Genomic DNA, 22,316 nt, shown 5'->3' with positions numbered 1-22,316 from the left:
GACTCAAATATCTTGGAAACCTGTCCAAAACGCGTCACGTTTCGAACTTGCGTATCTGCTACTTTTGATGATTTTGTGTGGCGCTGTAGTGATTCTATAAAATGTCTTCTAAATCCTTCCTCTAAATCTTTGGTTCTCAAACCTTTTCATGTCAAGGACCCCCAGAATTGCATGATTTTGGCCTCGGACCCCCATCTCAAAATATGTTGTTCCAGGGACCCACCAGAAGCAAATATTTCAAATGATCGATATTTTCAAAGAACAAATCAAGATCTTTCAAAAATAGCAGATCTACAAGCTTGCAGCGGAGCACCAAGTGCGCTTGTGAGGTTGTATATCTGCTATTTTTCAATAGTAAAAGCATGAAATAATTCTACGCCTAAATGGGGTTTCCGTTTCTGCCCGACAGCACCGATATGCATCTGAAAACATTTTGAGGTGAGAATTCTGTGCAGTAACATAAAAACGTGCTTCATCGTCACCACTGTCTAGGCTAGACCTCTGACATGCAACTCCTAAAGCAGGAGTCTTCAACAGGGGGTCCGGCACCCCTAGGGGGTCCTCAGATGTACTACAGGGGGTCCTTCAAATCTTTGTGTGATAGAAACCCTATTCTCCTTTTTTATATTAACGATTTGAACCCTAGCATCCATATTCGGAGAACTTTAGCCAAAAATAGCAGCTCTACAAGCTTGTAGATCGGCTATTTACACCAAAGATCTTTGGTGTAGAGGGGAAAAAGAGCAGACTAAGTACAGAGTGAAAGGTCAAGTTTATTAAGTATTAACGGTTCAAGTGGTTACATATCTGATAACACATTTTCTTTTTAATTCAAAATACACTGATGATTGTGCTGTCAAACGATATGGAATCTTGGGGTCCCTGCTTCATCTCTCTCTCAGCTAAGGGGTCCTTGGCCTGAAAACGTTGAAGACCCCTGTCCTAAAGTTTAGTATATTCAGTCTTATCGGTGGAACCTTGGATGTTCACAATAATAACGTTCTCCCTGGTTGGTTTTAGTGGCACTGAAAGTCCTGGGGAGACCTCTGTAGTTTTTAAATAATGTAATTTCCTATTCTCATCCCTGCCTTAGACCCCAAATCCCCCCCTACCAATATAACGTGTGTGTGTGTGTGTGTGTGTGTGTGTGTGTGTGTGTGTGTGTGTGTGTGTGTGTGCGTGTGCGTGTGCGTGTGTTCCCTTGGTCCTGCATGTTTCACTTGATGTGAGCTTGTCAACAGGCAAAGGGAGAGAGAGAGAGGGGAGATATGGTAGTTTGCGTGTTGCAGTGGTTCTCAACCTGTGAGTCCGGGCCCCCAGGGGGGGTCCCCAAATTATTTTTGGGGGGTCCCCAGATGATTAACTTAATGTGCAAGTTTGTTTTCTCACTCAACAGTAAACAAACCAACATAAAGTTTAAGTGTGTAGAGGGTATCTGTACATTTCTATAGTGACAATTTAAGGACCTTTTTAATACCTCAAATATTAGAGGCAGAGGTTGTTAAAATAGCCGATCTACATGCTCACAACGCCTCACAGTATATCGGCTACTTCCAGCAAATCAGCTTGGTGTAGAGGGGGGAAAAGAGCAGACCAACTACAGAGGCAGAGGTCAGATATGTATTGAGGGTTTACGTACGTGGTTAAATGTTTGAAAATACACATTAATATGAATCAATTGCTGCTCTTAAGGCATTTTATCATATACTCTCAGAGCAGCATGAAAGATTGTGACCGAAGGTCGCAGTTGAGTTTACCATGAGAAATTTCCCTTTTATTTCCATATATGGAGATATGGAGATCCCTGTGATGCCAGGGGAACAAATCCCTTGTATGCCCATATATGGAGATCCCTGATGTCCACATCCCTGATGTCCACATCACTATGGCGCGGCCTCGGCCTTTAGGGCGAGGTTACTTGTCGCCCTGAGGCGTCTTACTAGTATGCATAGACCAATGTTAATATAAAAGACAATGTGCAAAACAAACAAACATCAGTTTAAATAACACACAGATGACAGTTGCTGTCAAACAATTCTATGAAGCCATCTATGAAATCTGACAAAGTTTAATCTGGAACACAATGTTATACAATATGTAGCGGGGGGTCCCTGCTTCATCTCTCCCTCAGCTAAGGGGTCCTTGGCTCGAAAAACCCCTGCCTCAGAGACAAGGTTTCAGCAGTTGTTTGAGAGCACGAGAGAGAGAGAGTTCAAGGTGAAAGGCAGAGTGTTGTTGGTTTGCTGGCGTTCTCCGTTGTTCCACTTCAACTTGGAGATAAATCCACCACTGACACTCCCGAACACCCTGCCTGGAAAAACAGTAAGGTCGGCTTGTTGATTAAAAATAAATTAGCGTTAGCTTCCCACTTCTGAAATCAGAACAGATTCTTCGTCCGTGAAGAGAGACTGTATAAAGTCTGATTTATACTTAGCCGCACGCTGGCGTTGGCACGCCTGAAAATGGCAGATCTACAAGCTCTGAACGTGTCACGTTTGTGACGCGTTGTGAGCAGGGTGTCAATAGGGTATGGCAGGGGTATACAGCTGCCATACCCTGGGTCCAGGGGGGAAAATAAAAGTTACTTTTATATAAATCCATGAATTTCTCTTTATCTGTGCTGGTTATTATGTTGTTAAATTACAGTAAAATAACTACAAATGCAAAATTTAACAAAATGGTCACCATCTTTGCAAAATTTTCCCAGGTTCCGCAGGTCAGCTGCACAGGTGCAATGCATTATTGTTAATTGTGGCACGTTTACTAACATGTCAAGTTTAGCTGCACTTGAACAACCGTTCCAGGCTGCCATATCCAGCCCAAAAAACCTGCGGGCGTGCGCATGAGGACTCCCATCTTTGCCCTAGCTTTTGCTGAACTGACGCCACTGGTTGTGAGCTTGTAGATCTGCTATTTACAGAGCTCGACACCCCGGCGCGCAGCTTACTGTGGGTCTAACTGAGGCTTTAGAAACAGAGAGAGAGAGAGAGAGAGAGAGAGAGAGAGAGAGGAGCTAGCTAACGTTCAAGTCCTTGCTGTCAGATACTGTATGCAGGGGCGTCACAAGGGGTAGGAAAGTGGGACTGAGTTACTAGGGCCCAAGGTGGAGGGGCCCTAGTAACTTTAGCTATTGAAAAATAGCAGATATACAAGCTCACAGCGCGGCACCGAGTGCCGCGCTGCGAGCTTGTAGATCTGCTATTTTTGAAAAGTCGTGAAAATGTGCGCAAATCTTTGAATATATAGTATTCCCTGGAACTAAATATTTTGAGATGGGGAGGGTCCTTCACATGAAAAAGTTTGAGCATCACTGACATGGAAACATAGGTTTCTTGGCACACATTTTCACGATTTTTCAAAAATAGCAGATCTACAAGCTCGCAGCGCGGCACTCGGTGCCACGCTGTGAGCTTGTATATGTGCTATTTTTCAATAGTTAACATTCATGGGGGGCCCGCAGTGAATCCTTGTACCCAGGGCCCAGAATTTGGTGTGACGCCCCTGACTGTATGTGTCGGCTCTGCTGTTGTCTGAAGGATTAGTTATGGAAAACTCAGACCTTTCCCACACGCTGTGTGTGTGTGTGTGTGTGTGTGTGTGTGTGTGTGTGTGTGTTCTTGTATTGGTGGTTTATGAGGTCAATAAACCTGATTACACACAACACTATGAGGACTTTTGGAATTGTGAGGACATACACAAAGTCCTCATAATTCTAACAGTGTAGAAGTGTTTCTATACCTCTAAAAGGCCCAAATACCAAGTTTCAGCTATGTCCTTATAAACCACAATTGTATTGTGAGGACTATCTCACTAGTGCCCCCAGTGGCCGGTTGAGTGCTATTGCACCCCTCATGAATAATTCACACAAGTGGCTGCTGATTGGCTGACGGCCGGATGTCCTCATAATTCACAATTATGTCCTCATAAACCACCATGTGTGTGTGTGTGTGTGTGTGTGTGTGTGTGTGTTTGTAACATAGTGTGTGTGTGTTTGTAACATAGTATTAACAAATAACAAATTACCAGGAAACTGCCACAACTTTTCAGTGCCACCACTGATCTACACCCACCTCACAACACAAGAAGCTGACCTTGTGGACAGGTATTTGTTTATAGTATTACTGTTTGCTAGTTACCAATTATGATTAGTAGCAGCCAGTAGCGCTTTTGGGGCCGGACGGGGCCGGACGCCGTGTGGCCAATATATTTCCCACATGCACAGCAAGGATGGCACGGAACAGTGCTAGAACCATAGAGTTATAGGCTATACAAGTGACGACCATGGTAATCAAATGGCTATTCGCATAACAGGTTTACCAGGCAGGCAGTGAGTGGTGGGCTTGCACATACCCCCCTATTCATATGGATAGGCTACTTTAACACCTACTGTAGGTTTCCAGCGGTGACTGTATGTGCATTGTGTGTGTCTCAGGCTACCTGGCCCCATTACTGTGATAGATGAGATTTGTTCAAAGCAAACTTTTAGTTAGCACGCACACATCTAAAGGCGCGCGTGCATGTGACCTGTGTCCGCCCTGAAAAGAAAACCCCAAAGCACCACTGGTAGCAGCTCTGCACAGTCATGTATGCTGATCAGCGTAGCTCCTATATACAGTATCACATGACATCACATCATGACCATGACATCATGTACAGTACATATGAGTTTAAGTTAACTCCGACATACAGGAGTAGGCAGGCACCCAGGCACCATTTTTACCCTTGGGTAAAAATGCTAATTAAGTTCAAGCCTACAGATAATTTTGGTCACTTTATCATCTAATCAGGCTTTTATGAACACCCTGAACAGTTTTTAATATTTAGATATTTGATGTAAATGTTATCTTTCCCCCCATGCTCAGGGCCTCTCCACATACACACCCATTGTAACTTCAAACTTAATTTTAACCATGATAGATTCATTAAAAACACACACTATTTTTTTCTGGTGACTCATACTACCCTCCTAATACGTGAGCAGGCCGTGTTTTCTCAATAACCTTTTTCATTTATTTTTAATAATTCTTTGGGAAAATTTGAAAAATATAAATAAATACAAAATAAAATTATTACAAATAAATGAAAAATTGTATCGAAACAACACGGCCTGCTCACGTATTAGGAGGGTAGTATGAGTCACCAGAAAAAAATAATGGGTGTTTTTAATGAATCTATTATGGTTAAAATGGAGTTTGAAGTTACAATGGGTGTGTGTGGGGAGAGGCCCTGAGCCTGGGGAGGCAGACCCATGCAAGGCAGAGTTTTTTGAAAGTGGAATATCCCTTTAAATCCCGATACTGATTCTAGAATTATTCCTCTACACAGTATTACACAGTATAGGCAAAATTCTTGTGTTACGAATTGTGTGTACATCTTGTAGATCAGTGACTTCACTAGCATTCAGATACAGTATATGACACCAAAGTAGCTTACTACAATTATATGAAAGGTCAAATTATTCTAAATAAGCTTGTGACCTTGACCTTTTATCACTGAACTGTACTGTCTGTATACTGTACTGTCTGTACTTTTACTGTACTGTAAAACAGTGCAGTAAAAGTGTGATAGACAAATTGTAGCATTCCCTGTGGGATCATAAAGCACCAAATATGGTGTCTCGTTTGGCTTGAATAAAGCATAGCCTTATTAGCCTACTACCAAGGTTGTCCCGAATATGCCATTTCCTCATTTGTGACACAATGTTACTATAGTCCGGCCATTTTGTGCAGTATTTTGATGGAATTGCGCACTTTACGATAGAAGCATGACATTTGGCACACAGTTAGAACATGCCATATGGAAATTCTTTGGCTATAGGGCCATCACAGATTTGTCTTGGGAAACTTGTAGGAGCCAATCAAAGTTGGGCTGTCATAGACTTTACTATACAGTAAAATAATACTAAAAACAAATATGCTTTAAGTAGCATGTGAGGGGTCAAACTAGGTGTTTTTTTTACCGGATTCTGAATCCAATGCATGCATTTGTTTTGCACGAAAAACATTCCTTGGGCTAAAAACGGCCCTCACTTTTCACAGTTTTGTTGGGGCTGTTTCTCAGAAAGGAATGTTTTTTTGTGCAAAACAAATGCTTACATTGGATTCAGAATCCCAAATGACAGACAATTTTTGCCTGAAATGCTCGGACTACAATCAGTCTAACCTGCTTGATCCCTCCAGACTCAAATCTAATCCTCATCTCCTTGCTTGAGGGAGCACTAAAGCACAAGTGGAGGATGCGATTGGAGTGAGACTCTCATCCCAAATACAATTTCTGATGTATACAGTCTGAACAAAGCCAGTGGCTTGTACACACTGTTCAACTCATCAGGTAGATAAAATCGCTCTGCAGTTCAGAGTACACAGTACAAGTCTTTTCTTGAAATCTGATGTCCATCATTGTGGTTTCCAGACTGCATAACTGACCTGTGAAAGGGGTTCAAACACTAAGAGGTTTCACCAGGATGATATATATATATATATATATATATATATATATATATATATATATATATATATATATATATATATATAGACACAATATACCGACATACAATTTACTTTATTATTGAGATTGTCATGGATTTAAAGTTCCTTGAAGTACACAATAAGGAGGAGCTCAAGTGGGACACAACGCATGTGAGGATAAAGAATTTGCAACTATATTGCTTTTATCGCCTGAAGAGGTTCGTAGTCTAGACTACTGCATCCTCAGGCTGGACTACAATAGCTCCATTGAGAGTGTTCTGTCACACCTGGATTCGCCCACAATAATTAATAAAGTTATATCACTGGATTGATCCAGACAGACAAACAGTCTTTTAATTATATAAAAGAAAATAATGTGTGAATTCAATCAAACAAGCCACCTGTCCTGTTCTCTGATTGGCTGTAGCACGTATCTACTCTCAGTGCTGTCACAACTCATGTTAGGCTTTTAGGTTATAGGATGGCAAAAGGATCATCTGGGCTAGCATGTTGCATTGTGAACCGGGCTTAAGAAATCTGTTATACAATCCGGGATGAGGTGTGTGTGTGCACGTGGGCGTGCGTGCATCCGGCAGTGGTAGGTCACGTCAGACAGTGGGTAGGTAGGAGTCTATGGCATCTCAGTGATGTCATGATGACTCAAGACATGCAACAAATCGGTCATATCTGCACAAAAAGGGGTAAATTGCCCCCATTGATTACGGAAGGGGACTTAAGAAATCTGAAGATACCCTTACACTTAAACCTTATGCTGTATGTTTACTGTTCAGAGAGAAAGCAATGGTGCACAGTCATTTAGTTAATCATCTGGGGACCCCCTCCCCAAAATAATTCCCTGACCCAGAGGTTGAGAACCACTGCTTTAACTAACCTGAACAAAAAATAAGACATGTGCATAGATTACACAGATTATGTTCCATTTGGTTACATTTGTATATATAGTCACTAGTAAGACGACACTATAAGCATAAAGTAACACCTAGGATTTACTTTCACACATATTCACAGTATTTAAAGCCTTGCCTTGTACAGACTGCATAAAAACAAACAAACTGCCAGTTTGCTGTTGACTGTGGGGGGAGGGGCAGCTGCTCACTCAGACAGTTTAGACTTAGAGTGAGTGCAGTGAGGGAGATGGGGGATGGGCAGGCAGCACAGGTGAATTTGATCAGTGGCTGATTGCATTGCAAGCTAGTAATCAGTAGGCTACAGTGGAAAGAATGAGTGAAAGGGTTTCCCTGCACAAGGTGAAAATGTATAGGCTATTATGTATAGTTTATCTTTGAAAAGAGTGGAGGAGAGCTTAACTCAAATTGGTTAACAATCGGCAGACAAACAGGCAGGCAGGCGGGCAGATAGACAGACAGACAGACAGACAGACAGACAGACAGACAGACAGACAGACAGACAGACAGACAGACAGACAGACAGACAGATAAGGTTAATTTAACCTTGCATCATGAAACTTAGTGTTCATTTGATTCCATTTGTACTGTCAGAGCAGTGTTGATGTTGTTGACTAAAACTAAGACTAAATATATTGACAATTTCGTCAACAAAATCAAAACTAGACTAAAACGTTAGGGAGGGACTAGTAGAGTAATTTTATGTTTGGTTGCTCTCAAGTGTTGCGTGCTGAAAATAGCAGATCTACAAGCTCACAACGTGTCGCGCAACGCGTTGTGAGCTTGTAGATCTGCTATTTTCAGCACACAACCAAGTGTAAAATCAGTTATTACGATGCCATCAAGGCCTGCCAAAATCAAATTATAATTGCCATAATTATTCCTTGCAGCTACAAAAATGATGTCACACAACATGTAACTCAACATTAAAGTAGGGCTGGGTGATAAATCTCAGACCTGCACTTTCTTTTTTTTAAGATAAGTTTTTTGGGCTTTTTATGCCTTTATTTGATAGGATAGTAGACTGACAGGAAATGGGGAGAGAGATGGGGAATGACATGTGGCAAAGGTCGCCCGGATCGGGAATCGAACCGGCGACCAGCATACCTAGACTTGTGGATCTGCTATATTTTAAAGATTCACTTAATTTTTCCTTCCTGTGCATTTACCTGCTGGATAAAAACAATGTCATTGCTCTCACCCTGTCATTGCTCTCACCCTCATGAAAGTATTGCCAATGGCTCTTCCCAGTCGTTTACAAAAATGCTCTAGAACAGTGATTGTCAAACTGGGGTCTGGGGACCCCCAGGGGTCCTTGAGGGAGTTCCAAAGGGTCCACAGCAAAATTAGTTTAGTGTCAAAAGCAGTGTAACCAGTTGAAACCAAAATACATTTTGAAAAATTTGAAAATATCAGATCTACAAGCTCATGTGACATGATTGAAGATCTGCTATTTTCAAATTCATAAATGGATTAGGCCTAATCTGGTTACTGATTTAGCTATTTTCTGTTTTCCAATCATTTTAGGGATTTATTTTCTTAACTTACATTTTAATTTGGTTGTAGTTTACATGAAAATGTTTAAGAACAAGGTTTGATATAGCACTCAATCAACACCTACAACTTGTAGCCTATGGGATAGGCTATAGGCTTTATAAAACATACTGTTCTCTCATTTTGTGCCTTCATTGGAACATCTCCACAATTCTATTTCCTCGAAAATATATTTATGTTCACCTAGGGTACTTCATGTCCATAGCTAAGTGTTGTGTGTATTCAAAAACAAATCATCAACTGGCTCTTGCAGTCTAGCCCAAACAATGTGACTCGAGTGGGTCCTGTGTCGAGTCGGCAATGTCCGATCTTCTTCTGGCCATCGCATGACAAATGTAAAGGGGGTCGCAGTATCCTATATGCCTGCAGGTTCAACAGTATACAACAATGAATGGATGTTGAAACAACATTTTGAACCAGGGTTTTATGTCAGCCTACCTTGAATTTAACATGCAGAGAAGCTCCTAGCACCCATATTAATTCACTGCATGCTGACAAAATTAACACGGTTTAAAAGGTTCTAAGCATTTTTTTTTTCAGGTGCTGCTTTCTGCATAACCAGGATAGATTGTTGGAACAGCACATGGCTTCAATATTTTCGTTTTTGGACATCCTAAATGTACTTGTCTTGGGCTAAGTTAGTGAAGCAGTCATCAGTGACATGTGAACTACATACACAAAGTATGGGGGAGAGGGCTGAGGAAATCACCCTGTCTATGTAAATAAAATTAATCCATTGATCTCATTTGTCAGTGTCAACTGATAAAGTGTGAAATTACTGTTTGATAGCTGTCAGCCGCATCTGGGCACAGACTAGACCAACCTGGCACTTCCCTGTTCGCACATGTTATGTTTGGGCCAGCTCCGCCCACAAAGGTTGTACTAATATAATGAAATGATGATGAGGGGAGGTGCGTGGGTGGGTGCGATTATATTGCGTCAGTTCATTTATTTTGGATTGGCACTTTTGACCCCCATGGTGGCAGCCTCCAGGAAGAAACCCTAACCCAAAGGGAATACATATTTGCTCATAACAACCACACCAGGGGGTCTGATGAAGTACTATCAACCTCATAGACACATGAAAACCAGAAAACTAACAAAATATGGCACCATGTAAAACAAAGCTGTCATATTTGCAACCAGTCATACAAGTTAATTTGTAGCAGATTTGAGTTTATTGACAGGGGAGCGTTGGGAAGTGAATGTGGGGATGGAGGGTTAATGCGTTGACTGTCCTCATAGCTTGTGGAAGGAAGTAGTCTCTCATCCTGTTGATTCTACAGCCAAAGTTCCCTGATGGCAGGAGAACTGTGAGGGGTGAGATGAGGGTCCTTGTGGTTGTGAGTCGGATGGTGGGGGTCCTTAATGATGGCGGTGGCTACCATGTAATGTAATTTACTGTTATCTGGGACAGATACAGTATAGGCCTAACCATAGACATGCTGACATACATGAAGCAAGTATTGTTGTGAGGGTTGAATTGAAGCATCCATTCCTAAAGTGGTTAGTATAAGTAAGATTGAGGTAATGAAGACCAGAGGTTCCCAATCACCGGTCCACAAGAAGACTTACGGGAATATATTAACATATATGCCAATAGATACCTTATGTGACATATGGCTCATGTATGTCGTAATTTTACATAATGTCTCATATGGATATAGGCTATATGTAGACATATGTGTCCCAGCACCCCCAGCAGCTAGTCATCTCGGGGACTGTCATTATTCCCTGTAGCCAAAATGATTTTTTTTTTTTTTTTTGCTCTTTTTTTTTTTATGCCACAACAGCATCTCATAATATCTAGGCTACATTTCACTTAAACGCCAGAGCTTAACTCTGCATGTAAATAAGACTTTTTTTAATTAATGTGAGAGATCGGTACATAATTCTGTTAGTCCTCCCAGTTTATATTAGCTAAAATGCTAACTAGCCAGCCTTTGTTAGCCGTTTGTAGCCAAATGCGGTAATATCGGGACTCCATTACTTAGCGAAGCAACCCACAGTATTTATCCCATTAATTTAATGCCACGTGTGTTCCAAATGAACAATTATTAACCACGTAATGTATGATTTTGTGTATTATTATTTATTATTCTTCCGCCGTTCTTGACTTCCGCTGTTTCTTCTTCTACGCTGGTGAAATGATCCTGGAGCGGCCTGGAGACGTCTGTGACGTATGCTCCGGTGCGGAAGCTTCCTTTGTCACTGAGTTAGCTTAGCATTGAATAGATCAGTGTCGTCCTAAACTATCTAATTCTAACGTTCAGGGTGTTTGTTTTTTTGGACAATAAATTGACAGCCAAGAAAACATGGATGGAATGCAATCGTTCACTCGCCGTCGGAAAGTTGACTTTAGAGTAGACTATTCTGGTTGACTGGCTATGAGTGGCTAACGGCTAACGCTAGCTAGCGTTAGCTAGCGCTAGCTGCAGCGCTAGCTGCAGGCTATAAACAAATAAAACGTGACCCAACTCTATTGTTGCTCTCTTCTACAAGCTCACAACGCGAGGCGGTTAAGCCTGTAGATTGTGTTTTATTATCAGGTCAAATAATCCTTCTGGCTGAAGTTACACAAACACTGATTATGCTACATTTAGCACAGTTAGCCCTGTTGCACACGTAATAGGTTCACTTCAACCTCGTGTTGAGCAGTTAATCCTATTTGCTACGTACGTCTACAAAAACCTTCATATTTCAAAGATAACGTGCTTACTGAAGTCTCACAGATGTCACAGTATGGTACGCTCAAGCAGAATTACCCGTATCTTTCGTATTGTTTAATAAACTGCATTTTAATCCGATCAGATGCCATTTTCTGTTGTTTTTCAGCCATGCGACCCCATCGGTTGCGAGGTGTACTGCACTTAGATACATTAATACCTTTTTAAGGAAACGACGACCGATCGGATTAAAATGCTCCTCATTAAATAATACGATCATTACGGGACATTCTGCTGGAGCGTACCCTATGGTGACATCTGTGAGCCTTCACTAAGCAATTTATCTTTGTAATCTGACCGTTTGTGTAGACGTATGTAGCAAATTGGTTAAACTGCTTCACGGTTGGCGCACTGTAGCGTCTTTACATTTAGCCCAATAATGCTTGAGATGCTGTTGTGGCATTATCTTTTTAGAGAGCAATAACTAAAGTTTAAAACATACATAAACCACTTTAGCCCTATGTTATACCAAGGCTATTTGAAAATAGACGATCTACAAGCTCACAACGCATTGCGGTGCGACGCGTTGTGAGCTTGTAGATCTGCTATTTTCAAACATTTTGTACTTTTACTTTTGGTACTTTAAGTACATTTGGATACCAATACTTTTGTACTTTTACTCAAGTACATTTTTTATTCTGGACTTTTACTTGTAACAGAGTGATTCTACATTGCAGAATTGATACTTTACTTTATTATAAAATGTTGGTACTTTTTCCACCACTGTGTAAACGTTTGTGTTCTCATGCCAATAAAGCTTCTTTGAATTGAAGATTGAATTGAAGATTGCTCCCCATGTGGCGGAGTCAGGTCATTGCAGGTTAGAAATTTATTTAAAACTTGAATATCTCAAAAGTACTATTTCAGCATGGCATCATTCTATAAGCCATATCTTCAAAACTGTTGGGTCAATCTCCACAACCAATATATCATTTTGTAGCTATGATCCCCAGCTTTCAAATGAAATGAAAAAATGAAAATGAAAAAAATTGCAATGACTGGCTCCTGGGGAGATTGGGACACATATATGGAGGTGGCCAACTTCTAATATGTCACAGACTGTATATGATGTTGCATAATATATGTCCTTTATGGCCAGAAATATTCAAGAACTGGCATATATGTCCTTTATGGTCAGACATATTCAAACTGGCAGCCAGTCCATGGTATAAGAAAGGTTGAGAAGCCCCTGACGTGGACAACCCAAATAAATATAAGTCGAAAGCAATTGATAACTAGACATTTGCTGAATTACTCTGGATCTGGTATCTTTATAAAAACATCAACACCTTCCCTATAGTGTCTGTAGTTATTTTGTGTGTACTGTCCTTACATTTTTGTGTGTAATGTCCTTACAAACCCCATTAGTCCTCATAATACATGGTGTAGTTATTGTGTGTGTACTGTCCTTACAAACCCGCATTAGTCCTCATAATACATGGGCGGAGCTTATGGATCTCATTAAAAGTGTCCTCATAATGTAGGATTTTGTATTTTCAGTTCTGTTGGGTGTATCTAGAATCTGAAGCCAGATTTGTGTTCTGTGGACTGAATTGAATTTTTTGATACCATCCACTTGGCTATACAACCACGGGAAAGTGGTGTCCTTACAAACCACCAAACCTCAGACTGTCCTCACAAACCAGTGGAAACCTGTGTGTGTGTGTGTGTGTGTGTGTGTGTGTGTGTGTGTGTGTGTGTGTGTGTGTGTGTGTGTGTGTGTGTGTGTGTGTGTGTGTGTGTGTGTGTGTGTGTGTGTGTGTGTGTGTGTGTGTGTGTGTGTGTGATGTCATGTCATGAGAGTGCAGCCCAACAGTGTGCGTGTCCTCATAGCAGTGTGTGCCTTGTCTCTCTCTGATCCTCTGCCCTGTCTCTATGCGACATCCAATGTCTGTTGTATTGTCATCTCTCTCTCTGTGTCAGTGGTTCTCAACCTGTGGGTCAGGACCCCCAATGGGGGTCCCCCAATTATTTTGGGGGGTCCCCAGGTGATTAACTTAACACAAACTCTGCCATCAAAATACCCCTTTGTACCCCTTCTCTGCCATGCCCGTAGAACCCGTAAATGTAATAAAAATTAATTAAAAAACATTTTTTCATCGAAGCGCAACTAAAATAGGCCGGAACTAATGCTCCGTGATCGGTTTCTACACGGACACATTATTGAGGGGACAACTTTAACATTGGAGTCCCTGAACCGGAAGCGGAAGTCCGTCCTCTATTTTGGCCCGTTAACTTTCTGTCTGAACTCCGCGGCTTACAGATGGAGAACTTATTGATCAATTGAAAAAGTTTCAACGGATTTGAGAAGCTGATGGAATACGCGAACACACGATGCATAGCAGTGTCCGATCACGCACGATGGGAACAGGACGAAAGACATAGAGAAATTAACGGGCTTTACGGCCGTAAACTACGAATGAGTTAATGTGCAACGTTGTTTTCTCTCTCAACAGTAAACAAACCAACATAAGGTTTAAGTGTATGGAGGGCATCTGCACATTTCTTAAGTGACAATTTCTCAACTCTTAGTGCTCGTCAGGGTGGGGGGGTCCCCCGTTAAAATATGATTATTCTGGGGGTCGCGGCCGCTGCTCTATGTGACATCCAATGTCTGTTGTATTGTCACGTGTCTCTATGTGACATATCCAATGTCTTGTTGTATTGTCATCCGTTTCTATGTCAGTGGTTCTCAAACCTTTTCGTACCAAGGTTATGTATTCGGGTGTATTTGTCCCCATCTCAAAACAACTTTGTGCCAGGGGCCAGGGCTCTCCTGAATTAAAAAATAAATAAAAATATCTTAGCAAAATATATATATATTCAAAGATTTGCTCAAATGTGCCAAAATGTTTCAAAAATAGCAGATCTACAAGCTCATAGCATGGCACGTAGTGACATGCATTGAGCTTGTATATCTGCTATTTTTGAATAGCCAAAGTATTACATTTGGTTCAAGTGGTTAAAATGATTGTGAATTTGTGATGCTATATTAGCTCATTTTCAGCCAATGTCTGTTGTATTGTCATCTGCCACTGTTAAGATGAAAAAGAATCAAAGTGCAAAATTAATTGTGTAAAATTAAATATTTCTTGAAACTTTCATTATATTCTAGATCAGGGGTCTTCATCGTTTTCAGGCCAAGGACCCCTTAGTTGAGAGTGAGATGAAGCAGATGTTTAACCACTTGAGCCGTCATTACATAATAAACTTGACCTTTTACTCTGTCTGTACTTAGTCTGCTCTTTTTCCCCAAACCTCTTTGCCGAAAATAGCTGATCTACAAGCTCACAACGCCTCGCACAACCTTCTTAAGTCAGAGTTGCTTGAAGTCCAGTGGGACGTTTCCAAAGTCAGTTTATGATTTTGGGGTGCTATGGCATCCGCAATGCTTTTTTTTTTTTACACAATATTCTATTTTTTCAGATGGATCTGTATTTCACACACTCCTCGAAAAAGGCTCCGATTTATTTGTTGATTTATTTATTGATTGATTGGTCATTTATTTGCCTTTCGCTGTTTGCCAAATCGGCATCACTGTATGTCATGAATGAACCCCTGTGTTAATCAAAATGTGTGCTTCCAAGCAAAACATGATGCGAGTGAATGAATGTAAGCTCCGCACCTGCATGACACTGTGTGTGTGTGTGTGTGTGTGTGTGTGTGTGTGTGTGTGTGTGTGTGTGTGTGTGTGTGTGTGTGTGTGTGTGTGTGTGTGTGTGTGTGTGTGTGTGTGTGTGTGTGTGTGTGTGTGTGTGTGTGTGTAGTGGTTTGTGTTTGTGTGTGTGTGTGTGCATTACTGAGGGAGTGTAGATATATCGTCGTTGTCGGGTGGAAACCTTGTATGTCCAAAATCGTTCGTTTTGAAATGATCATTTAAAACATGCTTTAAACTAGTGAAAACAGCCGATCTACAAGCCTCGCACCGGGAGGCGTTGTGTGCTTGTAGATCTGCTGTTTTCACTACTTTTGTGCGACGGCCTTGTATGGTGAAGCAGGGCTTTGCTTTGCAAAAAAACATACAAATTTGAAACTTGGAGATACGAGGTGTCTGCCCGACAGTAACGAGTAAGTATGTTTGTTTAGGTCTTACACGGATGCACACACACAGTAAGACTCTTACTGTGTGTGTGCATCCGTGCACATACAGTATACGTTAGTGTAAACTGCGCGTGTGTGTGTGTGTGTGTGTGCGCGCGCGCATGGCCTGTATTTCATTTCACTAACTGGCAAGCTGCACCATGTCTTTCCACACACACTTCTATACGGAGGACCAGTGGTATTTACATGAGCATGGCCAATTACACATTCTGTTTTCCTCTCTCTCCCTGTCTCTCTTTCTCTCTCTCTCTCTCTCTCTCTCTCTCTCTCTCTCCCACATTATTTTGTATTCTTCTACTTCCCTATATCCTCCTCTGTCTCATCTCCCCCCTCTCTCTGTATCTCACGTTCTGTCTGGCTGTGTCTCATGTATTATTTGAAAGACCTCCATCGGGCCTGCTGGCTCTTGACTGCTTTTAGCCAGAGCTGTGCTATACACTGGAAGTGCATTTTCACATTATCAAGCACCCGAGTGCGGTCAGCCTCTAGTCCTGGACACCTTGCTACGTCACTCACTGTCGCCATGCTGGCTTCTTTACCTTGAGATGCTGTGATCAAAGCCAGCATCTGAAGAGGAAGAAAAGCCAGCATCTGAAGCGGAAGTAGATAATTATCTTAAATGCCCAGGGTTTAGACACATTTGAAGTTTGCATTCTGGTCAGAAAGACTCAGAGGTCTTAAAATATTGAATCGAACTGAGTTTTTACATACACCGAAGGCAACGGGGAACTCTCTCACTTTCCTCCTTTTATGTCACTGGTGAATTATTAAAACTAGTCGTGTAACCAGGGGTGTGCGATGAAGGATTGAATATAGGAGTCTCAGAATGTTGGAGAACCCAGACTGGTGCCTGTTGGGCAGAATAGTCACCATCGTTGTCCAGTTGTGCAATACCCGTATCCGTCTGTCTGGCTGGCACTCTTTTATGCCCATATATGGTGTTCCATGTGTCCAGGCCAGTCTGTGATGTCATCTCCAAATTTGGGCACTGTAGTGATGTCAGTAAGGGATGTCTGTTGGGCTTTGTTGATATCAGTTGGTCATTGTTACCATTGCGGAGATAGTGTTTAGAATCAGTGATGTCAGCATGCAGACAGTTTTTCAGAGCAGAATCTCTGCCCCAAATTGTTCACATGGGCCTGTTATAGCGCCACCAGGAGGCGGATTTGTACAAAACACATTTTTGGACAGTACGCCTACAGATTTTGTAAAAAATCACGCAAATCAGTATGTCTCTAGTCATTAAACGAAACAGGCTTTCAGATTTTTCATATTCCATCCTGTTTGGCTAAGATTGGCTTCCAAAGTTAGCAAGAGTGCTCCCTTTTGAACAAATGCCTCAAATCATGAACACAGTGTGCGATTTCCGTGAAATTTTGCACGAACATTCCCCTCTAGACCGAGGAAGAAAGGCCCACTTGTTTTCTTTTCTTCAAATCTACCTCATGGTGGCGCTATAACAGGCCAATTGGTGTTTTTTGTTGTTTATTTATGAAGTGAGTTTTGTGGAGTGAAAATGTACAAATCTGCCATCAAGGTGGAAATGTAACCACAAAACAAACTGCCACGTCCTTCCTACAGTACAGGATGTCTGTCCCGTTGTGTTGAAATCAAACACTAACTCTCTCTCTCTCTCTCTCTCTCTCTCTCTCACAGATCTGTCCATGGCCAAGAGGAAGTTTGCAGAGTCCCTCAACGAGTTCAAGTTCCAATGCATCGGAGACGCGGAGACGGACGACGAGATGTGCATAGGTGACCCAGCTTCTGTGTAAACCAATACCGTGTCTGAATCAGCATAAAAAACAACCGGCCCCAGATGATCCTTTTAATGAGACTTTTGACCGGTGAAATCCAATGCACTGTGAAAGCCGATACACTCTGAATCAGCACAATAAATGGGGCTTTGTCTTTAAATAGCCAAATGGACTGAGCTATTTGGTATTATTATTAGCCGTGCACCGCTTTCTCCTTGTTGAATGAATGGCCGTTATAGTTTGAATATGTCTACATACTGTCTCTGACAAAAAAAGTGATGCCACGGTGGTGCAGTCAGTACCGCTGTCACCTCACATCTAGAAGGTCCTGGGTTCGATTCCCGCCTGGAACGCTGTGGCCGTGATCTCTCCTCCGCGTCATCGGTGCCCATACCCTAGGTGGGGTGGGCAAAAGGGCCTTTCTGTGTAGAGTTTGCATGTTCTCCCTGTGTCTCCTTAGGGTAGATACCCTCACAAAAAACATGCAGTAATCTTGGTCTCTATAATGCCTCCCCCTGGCCAGCCGGGGCGCCTGATGGGAGGGGAAAGGAACTGGTTGGAATAACGTGTTCCTTCCACGTGCTACATCCAACCGGGGAAACTCCTCCCTGTCAGGTGAAAAGAAGCGACTTGGGCTCCTCATGGATAGAAGGAAGCATGAGGTCAGTCCTTTGTCTCCCCTTGTTGGCAGAGGGAGTGTAGCACCCAGGATTACATTAGATAATTGACACTGGCTGAAAAATGGGGTACAAAAAATGTAAGAATAGCCAGGCAATGTGGCACAAACGTTGCATTGCCTGGCGTTTGTGCCTAGCCTTTGTGACCAGCCTGGCTCTAGTCATAACCTTGTCGCTCATAAGTACAGATGCCTCATGCATGGCACAAGCCAATAAGCCATGAATGACAAAAGAACACGTCCATCTGTAATTTTACAACCAGGGCCGTCACTCGTAAATGTCCTGGCTTCAGGTCAGTAAACTGAGAGATATCATCTGACTCAGTCTGTTTAACTCAAAAACCATTGGCTTCTGTTGCTGGTCCAAAGTCCAGCCAGTATAGCCTGTTTAATTGATCCAGAACACGATATAGGTTCAGCCAGAGATTTGATTACGTTATATGAGCTAAATTTAACGGCCGTTCTGTTTTTTAATACGTTCCTGACATTGTTTTAGTGGTTTGTTGCCCTTTTATAGTGGGATATGTACTGTGTCTTGTTCCAACTCCTGTAACTCGATGAGTTTGTGTGTGCGTGTGCGTGCGCGCGCGCGTGTGTGTGTGTGTGTGTGTGCACATGACTGCGCGTGTGACTGTTGTGAGATTGAATGTGTGTGATTGTGTTTGTGATCACTGGAGAGTGGCGTGAGTGCTTTTGTGTGTGCGTGTGATTACTGGAGAATGGTCTTGAGTTGTGTGTGTGTGTGTGTGTGTGTGTGTGTGTGTGTGTGTGTGTGTGTGTGTGTGTGTGTGTGTGTGTGTGTGTGTGTGTGTGTGTGTGTGTGTGTGTGTGTGTGTGTGTGTGTGTGTGTACGTGCGTGTGTGTGTGTGTGTATTCTGGTATGCACATTTCTGTTAGTGCATGTATGTTCGCTGGAAAGGTCACATACACTTTTGCACATGCCTGGGAAGCCAAACAATTAGTGTGTGTGTGTGTGTGTGTGTGTGTGTGTGTGTGTGTGTGTGTGTGTGTGTGTGTGTGTGTGTGTGTGTGTGTGTGTGTGTGTGTGTGTGTGTGTGTGTGTGTGTGTGTGTGTGTGTGTGTGTGTGTGTGTGCGAACCATTGCATGGGGCCCAAGACATTTGAAATGGAAAGTCTTTCTCCAAAAACAATGCTGTCATACTTGGCCTGTCCCAGATTGGAGTGGAGTGTGTGTGTGGGGGGGGGGGGGGGGGGGGGGGGGGGGGGTGTACTGTACGTGTGGTAGCATGCTAGCAGAGAGAGTCCTTTATCCCAATGAAGCCTCACACTAGAGTGGCCCTGATTGGTCCAGTCTGTACAGACGCCAGGATCACAAACAAAACACCCTTGTCAACAGCATGGATGGGACGATATGAACATTTCATATCATGATTATTGTGACCAAAGAAATTTACGATATCATCGCGATAATCAAAATATCCATTATCCTGGGGTGGAACATTTGCCCAAAAAATAGCAGACCTACAAGCTCACAACGCAACGCAACGTGAGGACCGTCCCAATTCCGCTCCTGCTGGGGCTGCGAACCACATTTGCCAACACTGATATTAATCATCATCACGCCTGTTGCTAAGGTATGGCAACATGACTGGTGTCATGACACCAGTCATGTTGCCATACCTTAGCCATAACTTAGCTTCAGCAGAACTAAACTGACGCCTCTGCTCTCTCCTCTGTCTCCTCCTGTCTCTGTGTGTGTGCAGCCAAGTCTCTCCAGGAGTTTGCAGGAGTGCTGCAGAACCTGGAGGATGAGAGGACCCGGATGGTGAGTCGTGATCATGTTAGCGAACATGTTGGCACGTTACCGAACACTTCATTGACCATATTACTGAACATGCTGGCACGTTACTGAACACTTCATTGACCATGTTACTGAACACGTTGGCACGTTACTGAACACTTCATTGACCATGTTACTGAACACGTTGGCACGTTACTGAACACTTCATTGACCATGTTACTGAACACTTCATTGACCATGTTACTGAACACTTCATTGATCACGTTACTGAACACTTCATTGACCATGTTACTGAACACGTTGGCACGTTACTGAACACTTCATTGACCATGTTACTGAACACGTTGGCACGTTACTGAACACTTCATTGACCATGTTACTGAACACGTTGGCACGTTACTGAACACTTCATTGACCATGTTACTGAACACGTTGGCACGTTACTGAACACTTCATTGACCATGTTACTGAACACTTCATTGACCATGTTACTGAACACTTCATTGATCACGTTACTGAACACTTCATTGACCATGTTACTGAACACGTTGGCACGTTACTGAACACTTCATTGACCATGTTACTGAACACGTTGGCACGTTACTGAACACTTCATTGGTGGTGGTACTTACTGTTCATGTTACAGGTATTGTTACTGGTCATTGATCATGATCATGTTAGTGACATTGTTATTGATCATGGTACTGAACACATTACTGATCACAGTACTGATTTACTTTACTGGTTATTATTAATAACATTAAACCTGTGTGTGTGCGTGTGCGCGTGTGTGTCTCCCCAGATTGAGAATGCCAACGACGTGCTCATCATGCCTCTGGAGCGGTTCCGGAAAGAACAGATCAGTGCAGCCAAGGTAAAGAAAGACCCCAGCACAACACTAACACATGGGACGCCGAGCGTTGAGAAGGTCCATTGAGCCGACTCGGTGCCGTTCGAGCTGCGTCCAGCCTGGGACAGAATAGTACGTAATGTCTGGGCGAGAGCGTTTGTCTACTGACCAATCACAGTGCGTCCTTACCAGAGCATGTGAGCGGAGTGGAGCGGGAACGAGAGCCGCTCCGCGCTCCAGAGGGCTCTCGCGCCGCTCGCTCGTCGCTCTGGTCGGCCACCGGGCCGCTCCGCTCCCCGCTGCTCCGTCGCTCCCCTTGATTTGGCATTTCTCGCTCCGTGCTCGCTCCACGCTCCGCTCAGGGTCATCAATCAGAGTCAGCAGACAAAATAAAAAAAGTATTTTGCTACCATATGCGAAACACTTTCTCCTTTGCTTTGCCACAACAAGTGTTCCCAACACAAATGCCTGCGGTAACGTGACGTGAGCCTCGGCTTGATGGAAACCTGCCTTCACAAAAGACGCCATCTAATCTAAGGCGTTGTATTTTTTAATAAGACGGGCAATATTAAATCCAGTTGGTTATTGATTAATCACCACAACCGAGAGAGGGAGGCGACTCGCGGCGTGTGTTTTTCATTCAGCCAAATCAGTTTCACTTGATTTTCAAATCGTATCCGTTGACTGGCTGCTGGTAACTTAACTGGCACAAGGTAGGTAGGCTTAGGCTATTTATTATAAACATAGCCTACGTGTGTGGATGATATAAATTTAGATACATTTGACTTGAGTGAAATCGTGATAGGGAATTCTCTGTCTGTTCTCCTCTCCGTCTCCGCGGTGCCGACATGACTTCACTGCACTAGTACAGCACGGCTCTGTTTTGTTGGAAACATGCGGCGCGTGGCCCCAATAGGGTCGGCTTGGAGTGGAGTGGAGCGGAACGGAGCGGAGGAACGGAGCGGAGGAACGGAGCGGAGGAAAATCCTCGCTCCAAAGCCGCTCAGACCCATTTGAAAAGTCGCTCGCTCACGTCAAAAACGGCCCGCTCCACTCCCCGCTCCGCTCCGCTCACATGCTCTGGTCCTTACACAAGCTCCTCCCCCTACTCTCCTTATCTCCGGTAAGAATGACACACTCGTGTCTGTCTGACTCCCTCTCAGCTTTCCTAGGGTCTGTCTGTCCTACTGTCCTCTCTCAGCTTTCCTAATCGGCAGTGTTGATTTCGTCGACTAAAACTATGACGAAAAATGTTTGTCGACTGCGTTTTTTTCACTGACAAAAACGAAATAAAAACTAAGCTGTGATGACTAAAACTAAGACTAAATATATTGACAATTTCGTCAACAAAATAAAAACTAGACTAAAACGTTAGGGAGGGACTAGTGGAGAAGAGAGTGGAGAAGAGAGTCATTTTATGTTTGGTTGCTCTCAGGTGTAACGCTGCAACGCGTTGTGAGCTTGTAGATCTGCTATTTTCAAGTGTAAAATCAGTCATTA

At 42.8% G+C, this 22,316-nt stretch overlaps 1 protein-coding gene across 3 annotated transcripts in view; it reads left to right on the top strand.

Moving 5' to 3' along the window:
- Positions 1 to 22,316, top strand: part of LOC308305097 (rho GTPase-activating protein 26-like) — a 240,255-nt gene that overhangs the window by 92,734 nt on the left and 125,205 nt on the right. For all 3 annotated transcript variants that reach the window (XM_080749761.1, XM_080749762.1, XM_080749760.1), the window contains exons 2-4: positions 17,431 to 17,526; positions 19,929 to 19,990; positions 20,769 to 20,840. In XM_080749761.1, the coding sequence (XP_080605887.1) occupies positions 17,431 to 17,526; positions 19,929 to 19,990; positions 20,769 to 20,840 (230 nt within the window). The remainder of the gene's footprint in view (positions 1 to 17,430; positions 17,527 to 19,928; positions 19,991 to 20,768; positions 20,841 to 22,316) is intronic.

Source organism: Nannobrachium achirus, assembly GCF_963921795.1.
Source record: "Nannobrachium achirus genome assembly, chromosome: 19".
NCBI classification, from domain to species: Eukaryota; Metazoa; Chordata; class Actinopteri; order Myctophiformes; family Myctophidae; genus Nannobrachium; species Nannobrachium achirus.
The sequence above is the reverse complement of the archived record's forward strand: the minus strand, read 5'-3'. Positions and strand labels throughout refer to the sequence as shown.